General features: G+C 38.6%; 1 protein-coding gene across 1 annotated transcript; it reads right to left on the bottom strand.

Annotated features, from left to right (window-relative positions):
* Positions 1–11,141: 11,141 nt before the first annotated feature.
* On the bottom strand, positions 11,142–11,693 carry LOC311625991 (ubiquitin-ribosomal protein eS31 fusion protein-like). The gene has a single exon (XM_084890812.1). It carries the CDS (start codon positions 11,656–11,658, stop codon positions 11,221–11,223), a length of 438 nt encoding a protein of 145 aa, XP_084746938.1. The 5' UTR covers positions 11,659–11,693; the 3' UTR covers positions 11,142–11,220.
* Positions 11,694–13,842: the final 2,149 nt, after the last annotated feature.

Genomic DNA, 13,842 nt, shown 5'->3' with positions numbered 1-13,842 from the left:
TACAAAGAACAGATGTGGGGTACCATGCAATATTTATCATTTAGGTGTCTAATCTGGGTGCTTTAAATACTACTCCGATTTTGTTACAGTGTATTTGATACTTGAAGTGTTTCTTTTTAAAGATCCATGTTAAAAGTACAATAAATGATATATTTTTAAGGTTTAAGTAAATCCTTTGCTGTTGACATAATCACATTCTGAAAGTGACTGAAAATAAAAATATTTTCAATTTTCATATATACATATATTTGTAGCAGTTTTACCAGAGCAAATTCACATCCTCTGCAGCTGGTGTAATTCTTACACCTACCTTCGGGGAGACTTCCCCTATAGAGATACAGAAGATATGTGCTCTTATATTGTCTCCCAGTAGATTACAAAAAGTAATCAGACCAAATGGAAGATATACTTTCCATCATATATTTCAGACTTTAAGTAGTATTTTTTCCCCCTGCATACTAAAGTAAGTAGGGACCTTTTACATTATCTCTGGTCCCTTTATAACTCCTTGAGTAAGTGTATTGCAAATAAGCACATTTACCATTGAAGACTGTTAGTAAAGAATATGGTATTTATTCAGACGATTCAGAGACACAACATTTGAAGAGTTTTTAAATTGCTTATTTGGTTTAGAGCCATATTCACTTCTTGACCAAGATATTGTTAAGTGATGAAAGTTAGAAAGCTACATTTCACTGATCTCTGCCGGAGCCAATGAAAATATTAATTTTAAAGAAGTAAAATGTAGGAGTAGGCTATATGAATTTTAATGATGTTTCATGTTTAAATTATTAGAAAATTTAATAGAACATAGATTCCTAAGGTTAATTTTAAAGACACTGCATTTCTTGAGTCAACATGTACATTATGAAGAGATTTCAGGATGAAAAATTAGTGCAGAATAAAGCCCACTGTGGAGAATCACTAAGTGCCAGCCATGATAATAACCTATTACAAGACATCTGACTATACCATGGATGTGACCATGGAGGTCAAATCATGTTCTCTGTGTACATAGTGATGTGTGGTGCGTCTTTTTTCTTGTAACTTGGAAAGCATACAATAAGGGGGCTCTGTGTGTTCACTGGCTCCTGCATTATAATACGATTCTATGTAGTAAGGCCATTAAGGCATTTGTGAATGCATCAATGACGACTTAGCTAGATTGCAAAATGCTTGTGGGCAGAAAATTCTTGCTTACATATTTATTTGTTTAGGATTTTTACCCTTATTGCCAAAAGGATATGAAGTGGCTTCCATACTTAGAGCAATGAAGTAAATATATTAAAACAAATATTAGCCTTTTAGATAAACATATTCTCATTAGTCTTCTCCCTGTGAAGAGAATAAGGTTAAAAATGGTTTGAAGTTTCTTAAGTCATTATGTTCTGTGGCTTTTCTAAAATTAGAGTGTCACACTTTCAGACACTGTGCTTGTATTTACATAATTTTATTAATTTTTATAACAGTTCAAAGCAAACAACCATTTTACCAATTGCCTTTTTGGAATTAGCATGTTATATCTTCACTTCGTTTTGGCTTTCAGTGAATACAGTAGCATCACATTTCATTAGCAAACACAGAATTGTATTTCCTGATGTAATTAGACAAGTGTATTTGGTGTTTAACACGATTTTCATCTTCATTAGAGAGAGATATGCTAGTTATGAGTCTCAATTTTATCACTTTGAAAATTTTTCCTCCTTGAAAATATGTCTCTGTGTAATTTTACTATTCCTGTTTGATTTTTTGTGGGGCAGCATGTTACCTAGATCTGAGGATGTAGTAAATTATCTTACCTTGTCTTGTGGAAGAATACAGGGTGTGTGTCTGTGTAAAATACAAAGAGAGCACATATGGAAAAATAACATAAAAATGATGGTTTGGGTCAATCTGAGAAAGTTTTTGGCGTTAGACCTGCATATTTGACTGGGGCCTTTCCCATTTTCTCAGGACAGAAGTATTTTTGGATGCTGTCTAGTAGTTATGTAAGGTCCATTTTTATGGAGGTTGATGATAGTTTAGGGTTAAATAGAAGAGCATATGAACTAATGCACAAACATCAGAGAAGCAGATTCTGTAATAGCCATTTATCACTGTATCTCCCATTAAAAAGGAATGACTTATTCATTCTATTTTACTGAGTTATAGAATCAACAGTGAAAGCACTTTACACTTTCTTTTTTTTTTTAAAACAACAACAACAACAAAGAAACAAGAAAGTCACTAATCATGTTGCTTATTCTCCTCCCCTTTTATTGGCAAACTGTGGATAATTAATATATTTCTATTTTTATCGCCACTATATGGTCAGCTTTAATTTGGGATTTTATTTCATATTAGAGGCCTGGGGCAGTGTCCCTCAGCCCAGCCTGCACCCTCTCCAATCTGGGACCCCTCGAGGGATGTCCGATTGCCCGTTTAGGCCTGATCACTGGCAGTGGGACATCTCTCTCACAATCCAGGACTGTTGGCTCCCAACTGCTTGCCTGTCTGCCTTTCTGATTGTCCTTAACCGCTTCTGCCTGCCAGCCTGATGGATGCCTAACTGCTCCCCTGCCAGCCTATTTGCCCCTAACTGCCCTCCCCTACAGGCCTGGTCACCCCTAACTATTTTTGAAATTAAACCTTTGTCAGAGCTATTGTTTGCAGATATCATCTGTTTGGCTACCTGTTCCTAACAGATTCTATGAGGCTAATATAACCCTGGTATCAAAACCTGGCTAAGATAACACACAAAAAAAGAAAACTACGGACCTCTGATGAATACAGACATAAGAATCCTAAACAAAATACTAGCATATAGAGTACAACAGTGCATCCAAAAAATAATACATCATGATCAAGTGAGGTTCATTCTAAGGGCACAAGGATGGTTCAGCATATGCAAATCAATCAACATAATATATCACAACTAGTGACCCAGTACACAAAATTTGTGCATATTAAAAGCTAATTAACTAGAAGAAATATTTTAATATTGCTGTTTGTCCTTTCTCTATAATAGAAGTGTCAAAAATGAAAGAAAATTAGTAAAATGTTTATGAAAATCTTCCTCCTGTCAGAGTCTGGGCTGAGACATGGGAACTGGAGTCAAGTCCCCACCCATTCATATGTGCCCCGCCCAGCCCCACCCTCATTGGACTAGATCCAGACCTGGCCTGCCCACCCCCATTAAGCCCCCGGGTGGAGGGTGTAGCCTCAGGTCACCTGGTCCGGTGCCAGACGGGGGGGTTGGTGGTGGGGGGTGGGGACAATGCCTTGAAGTCCCTGTCAAGCCCCGCTGGGCATGGGGGCGGGGGGTGCTGCTTCAGGTCCCCAGACCCAGCGCTGCTGCAGGGATGTGGCCTGAGGTCCCCCCGGCCTGGGCTGGGGAAGGGGGAGCGCCTTGAGGTCTCCCGTCAATGAGGTCCCCCGTCAAGCTCTGCCAGTGGGGGATGCAGCCTGAGGTCCCCCAGCCTGGTGCCTGGCAGGGGGTGCAGCCTGAGGTCCCCTGTCAAGCTCCACCAGATGGGGGGGCGCAGCCTTAGGTCCCTGCTGATTGCTCATTAAGGTTCGTTATGGAAACTAGGCCTCTGCTGTAGGTGCAACCATCTTATTATGGAGTGATGGTCAATTTGCATATTCCCTCTTTATTAGATAGGGTAACAAAAAAAGGATAATAATCTCATGATCTTATCAATAGATGCAGAAAAAAATATTTGATAAGATACAACATGCATTTATGATTAAAATATGTAATATAATAGGAATAGAAGGTAAGTACCTCAACATAACAAAGGCCATGTATGATAAACCCTCACTAATATCATACTCAATGGTGAAAAACTGAAATGTTTTCCTCTAAGATCGGGAACAAGACAAGGATGTCCACCCTCACCAATCTTATTCGACATAGTGATGGAGTCCTAGCCAGAGCAATAAGGCAAGAGAAAGAAATAAAGAAGTCAGACTGAGGCTTCTTCATCAGTTTTGCTTGGGGAAACTTTTCATGCTTTCTTACTCTCTAACATCCTTATAATAAAGCCCATTGTACAAGGTAGTCTGCATACTTTTGTTCATTGTAACTGAAAAAAGCCAATCGCAAGCATTGATCCATGTGATCTGGAGATTAACTAACAGGATAGTTCATTATTTATTTATTTTTATGGAATTAAGGATTCCCAAAAATTCTTACCAGGATGAATCACTATTTATATTTATGTCTTTTTGACGTTAGTGATAAAAAATACAGCAAGTAAAATTTTTTTTCTGTTGTAATTATAGGAAGTATCTATTGAAAATTATTGAGGCTTATGTATTTGTTAAATCCATAAAAACATCTCAGAATTACACATAGGAACCTTGTAATGCATTTGTGGCAATAATAACTCTGGGATTAAAAATTGTGATGTTTTAAAACAGAGTAAGATCTCTTAACATTGTGGTTCATATGTTAAGAAGCACAATTTGGAAGATAAGGTTTTCTATGTTTTTTAGCATGTCACAGACCTGATACCTTTTATTGTAATCAGAGCAAGTAGGTGCACTGCTTTTTATGTGTTACTAGAGGCCTGATGCACGAAATTCGTGCAAGGGGCTCAGCCCTCATAGCCTCGGCCCTCACAGCCTCAGCTTCGTCTGGAAGGTCATCTGGACGGTTGTTCCGCTGTTCAGCCATCCGTTCTAATTAGCATATTACATTTTTATTATTATAGATGTTTGTGTTTTGGGAAAACAATCTTAAGGTGCAATTGCCCAGGCCATTTCCAAGAGGAATATGGAACCTGGGACTTCCATGCTCTCTTATTGTCTCTTCTTACTATAAAATCAGGATATTGCGTTAAAGTGAGATAATTCTAATGAAGTGAAGTACATTCATCTTGTAGCTTCTTGAAGAGCACTCTGCTAATGTGGTCTTTCTTTAACGATTCAGCCCAAATCGGTGGTGACCTTTCTAATGAAACATAAAACCTATAATATGCAACCTTACTAATATATTCTAATGCAATTAGGTCACACAAAAGGCTTGTTAACTTTGTAATGTCTACTTTCACTTTCACTAGAATTTTTTTTTTTCCTATATCACTGTAATTCTACTCCAAATAAAGAGGAGTTTCTTAAATAAAATAAATATCATTACTATGTAAATTATATTAAAGTGTTTGATGATTAAAAATTATTAAAGGTAAGTCAAAGGAATAACTTTTTTTACATTTTACTAATAGCCACATTATATATGATCACTTTTATATTTAAAAATGATTATGTGAACCTCAGAGGGATGGGGAGTGGGGGAGGGAAGAGATTAACCAAAGAACTTATATGCATATATGCATTACCCATGAACACAGACAATAGGGTGGCGAAGGCCTGAGGTGGGGCCAGAAATGGGTGATGGGGGACAAGGGAGAAAAGGGCAGGCATTTGTAATACTCTCAACAATAAAGATTAAAAGAATTTAACAAAAAAAATGATCATATGGCTCTGGCCAGGTGGCTCAGTTGGTTGGAGTGTCCTCCAGTACACCAAAAAGTTGTGGATTCGCTTCCGGGTCAGGGCACATAGCTAGGTTGAGGTTTGATCCCCAGTAAGGGCGCTTGTGGGAGGCAACAGGATGATGTTTGTATCTCACATTGACATTTCTCTTTCTCTCCCCTTCCTATCTCTCTAAAAATCAATAAAAACATATTCTCAAGTGAGGATTAAAAAACAAAAAGATTACATGTATTCTCAGACAATTTTATAAATGTATGAAATAGTTTTCCATTTAAGAGTGTTGTATTGTAGTTTCCCCATTAACTTTTCTCCTCGTGAGGAATAATTATCTCTTTAGAGCTGCTGATGCTTACAGGGATGCTGCCTTCCCAAATAAACATCCACAGCGAAGCAAATGTCCCGCGGTGGCCAGACTTGTGCTGTTTGAGCTGCTTGTTGAAAGGGACATTTCAGAGCAATACCCTCAGTTCTTTCTAAAATATATTAACCACCTGCCCTTTATAGGATTGTCTTATACGTAAAAAAGATATCACCCACTGACCTCTTTATGCAGAGTGGCTGTTTAAATGAATGGATAGGGGAGAAGGAAATCAGAGCGTGTGAGCACATCATTTCACTCTCTGATCTGACTACACCGGCCTCTTAGAAGCCCAAGTTTCCCGAGCTGCCGCCTGTGCGGTCACCGGCCGGCCAGTGGTTTCTGGAGAGCGGAGGCTGCTCGCCTTCGGTGTGGAATTCATGCAACACAGGTGACCGCTGCCGAGAACTAAACTGAGGCCAGGAAAGTTCCTGAAGGTGAGAGATCAGATCCAGCCCAAGTGGAAGGTGATCCCAGGGAAGATCCCAGAGCGGGTTCCGAGGGAGCGAGCTCTGCAGAGGCTGCTCCCGGCCGCAGAACTGGGCTGGCTCCACCACATCAGCCGTCACCATGGCTGCTGCTGCAGGCGCGACAGCATCTCTTAATGTTCCGAGGAAGAAAGGGGACAACAGGGAAGAAAAACCAGGGGAAACGTATAAAAAATTCACCACCTAAATTAGCTGGGCCGCTTGCTGCTCAAAAACTGACAATTTCATCTGAATGTGAAGGAGGCCCGGGCCTCCTTCTTCGAGTGCCTGCAGGAACTGCACCATGTCATCTACAAGGTAATTATTAAAAATGCATAGATGGTTGCGTAGGTACAAAAAAAAAAAAAAGGAAACTTGTCTCCAGAAAAACATTAAAAGGCCCACATATGCCAGTGAATCGGAGTCTGTTTGCTTCTAACAGCTGCTATTTGGGGAATTCCTCTGAGGATGTTAAAGAGCAAGTTCTGTGGATGGAGGTGGCCGCTCCATTGTCGTGGACAGTTGAAACCAGAGGAGGCTATTGAGGGGAGCTAACGGTTTTGGCACTGGTTTTGGGTGTTAAGTATCAACTAACATGTTTATGCCCGCCCTTCAGATGTCCACATACAAAGGCCTCTTTCTCTCCCATCTGGCAAGAATCCAAGCCAATCTTGGAATGCTTGGTCCCCCACCCATCATTAAGGGCACTGTGTTAATCGTGGGGCTTTATCTCAGCAGCACCCGGGAAAGGAATGCTCACTGACCCACAACATCCACATTTCCACTTCTGTGGAAATTACATGCACATGAACCCACAGTTCTGAAGCAGAACTAAGAAACATCAAGTTCAAATTCACTTAAAACTATCTAGAGATTTAATATTTTCTTTTTTAAAAATATATTTTATTGATTTTTTTTTACAGAGAGGAAGGGAGAGGGATAGAGAGTTAGAAACATCGATGAGAGAGAAACATCAACCAGCTGCCTCCTGTACACCCCCTACTGGAGATGTGACCGCAACCAAGGTACATGCCCTTGACCGGAATCGAACCTAGGACCCTTCAGTCTGCAGGCCAATGCTCTACCCACTGTGCCAAACCAGTTTCGGCTAGAGATTTAATATTTTAGCTGTGCTAATGGAGAGGTCATTAGATTGTTTCAATCATTAAAAAATAATCTGTGTTATATTAGAAATGTATGATATACATGATTGTCATATATATCATATATCAATATCATGTTATATATAATGCTAGAGGCCTCAGGGCACATTCTCAGATTTCAGGTTCAATCCCTGGTCGGGGTGTGTGCAGGAGGCAACAAATCGATGTTTCTCTTTCTCTTTCTCCTTCGCCCTTCTTCTCTCTCCAAAATCAATAATAACATATCCTTGGATGAAGATTAAAAAAAAAAAAAAGTGGTCCTTAAGAATGTAATCAGATATGAATATGTGTATATCCATAATACATGTATAAACTATACAACCTGTGCAAATAAAATGAAGCATTGGAAAAGACATTAAACAACTGTTGCTAGATCACTATTGCTAATTACTTTGGAGCCTGATTTTTGTTTAACTTTTAGTTTCTCTCTTATGAAAAGTTAGGTGAAAATCTTTCACCTGCGTCCTTGATGGCCTTGAGCCTTAATATTAAGTTTCACAATATGAACAGCACTTATTTCCTTCCTTCCTTCTTTTCTTCTTCCTTCCTTTCCCCTTCCTTCCTTGAATTCTCAGGCCGATGCTCTATCCACTAAGCCAAACCGGTTTTGGCGGTGCAATTGTCACTTAATTGAAAAATATTTACCAATGCTAAAAAAAAAAATTAAAAAAAATTAAAAATTCTATCATGAAATTACTGACTTTAATGGGTAATATGCTTCTATAAGATCTCTTTGTTGGTTACTGAAAATAATATAGTGACTATTCAGCCATTAAAATAGCCATATTTTAAATACCATTTAAATTAATGGGGGGGCGGGGAAAGGAAATATGAGAAAATTACAAGCCAAATCTCTATCAGGAATAAGATTATATTTTGGAAATTTAAGATAGTTAGATTCTTTATTTTGCTTAAAATTTTCTTATTTATTTCCATTTTTCTCCCTCCCTCCTTTTTTCCTCCACAAAAGAATGTTTGCGAACTTTTTGTCCTCATCTCAGTTCTTATGCCCAAGTGTTAAGTCCTAGTTGATTTATTTTTTCCACCTCTGCATGAAATTTATCATCTCACTTCCATAGTTTCCATTATGGCAATGATAATGACAAACAAATCTATAGCTTTACCTCTCATCAATACTTGATCTATATATACATTCTCAGAGTACCTCAAACTCAATATGTCCCAAAGTGAACTTACTGATATCCTTACCCAAACTTTCTTTTTTCACATTTTTACCTTAGTTAATCATTGACCAAAGGACTCACCATCTTTCCAGTAATTCAGTCATCCTGTACTCTACCTTCTGTTCCCAAGGTCACCAATTCTTATTAATGCTGCCACTACCTTTTCATTCTATTTCTTCCTGTGGAGACTCACCATCATGATGAAAATTCTCACCATCTCTTGCCTGTGCTTTTGCAACAAACTAACAGGTCTTCTTGTCTCCAGTTTGCTTATTCTCCAGTCCATCCTTTATACTGCCACTAGAGTGACATCTCCATAACCCAAATCTGATTGTGTTATTTCTCTGCGTTGAAACCATTGATGGTCACACTCTATCAAACTCTATTGCAGAATATATATATATATATATATATATATATATATATATATCTTCACAACTTATCTTTCCATCCTCAGGGGCAGTACTGTGTATTGCTTAGAACCTGTGCTATAGCATGATGATTATAGATAATCACACTGTATTATAAACTTCAGAGTTGCTATGAGACTAAATCCTTATTGTTTCCACTACAAAAAAGAAATGGTAGATATGTTAGCTAACGCTGAAATATTTTGGAGCTGATAGTCCCAGCTAAACATTATGGGCCTTACACATTTCTTACCTTTGAACATTTAGCTATTAAATGGCCTTCTCTCCCCACCACATACCATCTCTCCTTCTCCTCCCTTGATTAATATAAAAATTTCAGTATATAAATATAACGAATCAACATGTAGCACACATTAAACTTATACAATATTATGTATCAGTTATATTTCAATGAAAAAAACTGTGCTAGAGTCTGGCTATTTGTGTTTATATATTAATGTTGTCCAAATGAGACCTTGGACACATAATTTACCTTATCTAAACCTCAGTTTTGTCATCTGTAAAATTTTGGTTATTTTGAAAGGCAATTAGTGTAAATGAATTAATACATGTAAAGTGCTTGGAAGAGGAAATATTAACTAAAAATGTTAAATAAATTAAAAAAAACACCCCATTTCTGCATATGGAATTGAAGACTGTTCCCCAAACAGCCCTCCCATTGTCTTGCTTCTGGAAATTTGCATATGGGTTGTTCCCTTTAAGAAGCAGCATAGGGAGGGGGAGGTGGGATAGGGTGGAGGTGGGCAAAGGGCAGGGAAAAGGGAAATACCTGCAGTTATGTCAACATAAAAAAGAAAAGAAGAAGAAGAAGAAGAAGAAGAAGAAGAAGAAGAAGAAGAAGAAGAAGAAGAAGCCTAAATGTCCTTTCTCTGAATTTCTCCTTGAGACAGGCTAAATGCACAATTTTCCTCCTGTATGTTCCAATGGGACCTCGTACAAACCTTTATTACAGCCCCTGTTGGATTGTTTTGTAATTGTTTATGAATGTGTCTCCTCAAATAGACTGTTGGAGCCGATGGCCTGATTCATCTTTTTATTTTCCTCAGTGCCTATCACATAAGAAGAGTTCAATAAACATTTGTTAAAGGAATGAATTAATTGTGGCACTCTCTTTTCTTGGACTCCTTGTTTTAGTGCCATAGAAGATCTGTTTCCCTAGAAGACAATAGTATTCCAAAGGGAGATTTAATAGTTTTGTGACTATATCTGCTGTTAGTTAGGGTGAACATTTCTTCTTCTCTGGGAAATTCTATCCTGCTGATATGAGCAACATACATACCGTATTACTCCGACGGAAATTAGCCCAGATTAGGCTTTATTTGATTTTTACTTGGAAAATATGAACTATCTAGAGACAACACATTTAAAAAGAAAATTCATTCTCTTCTCTTGTATAATTTTTTTGATGCCTTATTGCCTTTTACATGGAAAATTTGTTGATTACCAGGAAAGTTGTCCTATGCCATAGTTAGATATTGTGAGAATTTTTGAATCTGTTCTTGCAAACATCAGTACTGTTGAACTGGAGCAAAATGTCCAAGTAGGTGAAGTTTGGGGTTGGGTGGAGGTGGGCAAAGGGCCTCCTCACTCACCCCCTGTTCTTTCTTGGGGATGTCCCTGCCTCTGTTTGCTCCAGCCCGAATGCCAGCAGCCCTTTTCAGAACTCCTGAACTCCTGCTTTCCCAGCCCTTCCTCTCTGTGGAAACTTAGTGATTGTTGCACTCAATTTAAAATGGAGCTATTTTTTTCTGGTCCTATCTCAGGCAAACAGTCTCACTAAAGAAGCATCTAGGAAACAAGGCTTTGACCCAAAGTGCTGGCAATACCGTAGCTTTCACCAGGAGTGGAGAGGAGACATTTCATGAATGAATAGCTCCTTGGGATCACTCTGCTGGGGTTAAAGGAGACCCTGAGTCTCAGTGCTCTCAACTGCCATTGGAAACCAGAATGAAAAAGCAATGGTTCCTTCATTCATTTTGATGTATTATAGTAAAAGGGGCCCAGACTATGAGGTCAGCAAGGCCTGGAATTTAAATTTCTTCCTCAGGGTCCTGTTAGGGTTGTTTTTTTTTTGGTCAGTTCATGTCTTTTATTAACCCAAATACAATTACTTGTCTTCTGGTTTGTTGAAGCAATAGGTCAGACAGCATTTGTCACAATAATGTCTGTCAAAGTGGCTGGCCATGAAAACCCAGCACCACATTCATCGGAAGGGCACTCTCGGCGAAGGCGACTGATTTTGCCATTCTCATCCACTTTGTAGTATTTCGGGACAGCCAGCTTAACCTTCTTTCTCTTATGCTTGTTCTTCTTGGGAGTGGTGTAAGACTTCTTCTTCCTTTTCTTGGCACCACCACGAAGTCTCAGCACAAGATGAAGCGTGGACTCCTTTTGAATGTTGTAGTCAGACAAAGTATGCCCGTCTTCCAGTTGCTTGCCAGCAAAGATCAATCTCTGCTGATCAGGAGGAATTCCTTCCTTATCCTGGATCTTGGCCTTTACATTTTCTATCGTATCTGAGGGTTCAACCTCGAGAGTGATGGTCTTCCCCGTGAGGGTTTTCACGAAGATCTGCATCTTGGCGGCGACTCCACCGCAGATGGTGGATCGGAAAGCCCTGTTAGGGTTGTTATTGCACAATTTCTTTCCAAATTTCAGTTTCCAGCTATGCAACAGGAATGATACCACCTATCGAGGTGGCATTATTGTCAAGGTTAAAAGAGGTAAGTTGGGCAACTGCTTTGAAATGGGATAGGTACACAGAAGCATATCATCAATAAAAGATATAACAATTAATTTCTAAGTCTTTAATTGATGGCCAACTTTATTCTGAGTATTGTGTTAATTGCTGAGCCTATAAGTAATCTCATATTTTATTTTTAGCCTAAACTTTTGTACTTTTCAGCACTGAAATCTTTTAGAAACTTTCCCCCAATAACTTTCCTCTTTATGGTTAGTCTCAATTCTCCTTGGGATAAAGGATGTGAATGGAAAGGAGAAGACTGTCAGTGGAACACAAAATTAACAACCTGTCCCAGAATGCAATGTGCCTCTATGAAAATGATTTAGAGACTGTAGAATCTGTGCAAGTTAATCAAGGAGTATTAACAGGTCATAGAAATCCCTTATATTTAATCAGGGGAGGAGAAGATGAGATGGGGGTGGTGGGGAGGAAAGGAGGCCATTTAGTAGCTAAATGTTCAAAGGCAGAAATGTGATAGCTGGACTATCAGCCCCAAAATACTGTGAGTTGTCTTTACATTTGATGCTGATCCCTTTTCCTTTTGAGTAGCTCACCTGAATTACTTTTTAAAAAGTATTTAAGGTTCAGAATGAATATCAAGAATTTTCAACTTAGACCACAAACAGCTACTGTGCAACCAGACTGGAATGCTGACTCATTTGAAAAGAAAACTAGGATCACAAACATACCACCCTTAAACATTTTTTTTTCATTGATTAAGAATAGCTGATAATTCAGGACTCCAATATGTAATCAGGTCAGAGGAGCTGATTGTAGAGGCAGTAAATTAATTTTGTTTTAGTACTAATTGTTGTGTAAACTTGGTTCTGGGCCTGCATTTACTTAAGAAGACCTACATCTTCTAATTATTGTTTTTTTTTCTCCTCTCCCAGGAAGCATTATTGAGGACTCACTGTGTGTTGGGTACTGTGCTAGAAGTGCATTTATAGAGATGGTTTTATTGTGCTCACAGTCTGTAAAGATACTTAAAATTCAAAATGATAACAGTTACATAGAGGAATGTGTTAAGCTGTGCAGGAGCACAGAGGAGGGAAGACCAGATTCTGCCTGAAGGGGTCAGGGAAGCCTTCCAGTTAATGTTGTTGCTCTTTAAAAAGTGAATGCAGAGAGATCTTTGAGGCAGTTCCAAAGGCTCAGTCAAATATGCCACTCTTGTAATCCAAAGGAGAAGGTTATAAAGGAATCAGTGTTTACTTAAGGAAAACAAATACTTAATTGCAACATATAATTCCTTCCCTTTTACATATTTTTGCTCCTCACCTAGTCTCTATATCATTACCCAATATATATATATATATCTAAACACTTCAGGAGCTTTTTAGAGCACTTAAAATAAAATCCCAAATGATTGTCATGGCTGATAAGGCCACACACATTATGGCCATAATATGGCCTAGTATTGTCACATCCTTTCTTACCTCCTGACACTTGCCCTCAATGCTCTCTTGAGCCACATGGAACTCTCTGGAGCTTCTTGGTTCTATTGTCTAACCACCCTGCTTATCACCTCAATGCCTTTACATTTGTTGTTTCTTTCACCTGCTATTTGCATGGCTAGGTCTTCTCATCTTTCTGGTCTCAATGCTTTTGTGTCCTCCTGAAGATGTTTTTCCTGCCCATTAAATCTAAGATCTGTCCCCTCATTCCTATAATCCTTTATCAGACCACTCTGTTCAGTTCCACTGTAGCATCTCTCAGGTTTACATGATATATTGGTTTGCTACTTGCCTATTATCTGCCTTCTCTATTCTGTTTTGTCTCCACTGTCAATCACAATGTTTTGTACAAATGAGGTTTTTAATACCCATTTGTGAAATGAATAAATATTTTTAGAATACTTGCCAAAAAAATGGTTGTTAGTATCAGACCTGAGATGAAGCTGAGAATGTTTTTGGGTGTGTGTGTGTGTGTGGAGGGCTGGACTGCACAATTAAGAGTAAGCTAGATGGGATCCACAAACAAAAGCTCAGTCTTCTGAATGTGAGAATGGGGTTTCT

Source organism: Pipistrellus hanaki, assembly GCF_964339955.1.
Source record: "Pipistrellus hanaki genome assembly, chromosome: 7".
In the NCBI taxonomy this organism is placed as follows: Eukaryota; Metazoa; Chordata; class Mammalia; order Chiroptera; family Vespertilionidae; genus Pipistrellus; species Pipistrellus hanaki.
Note: the sequence above shows the minus strand (reverse complement) of the source record. Positions and strands in the feature narration are given on the sequence as shown.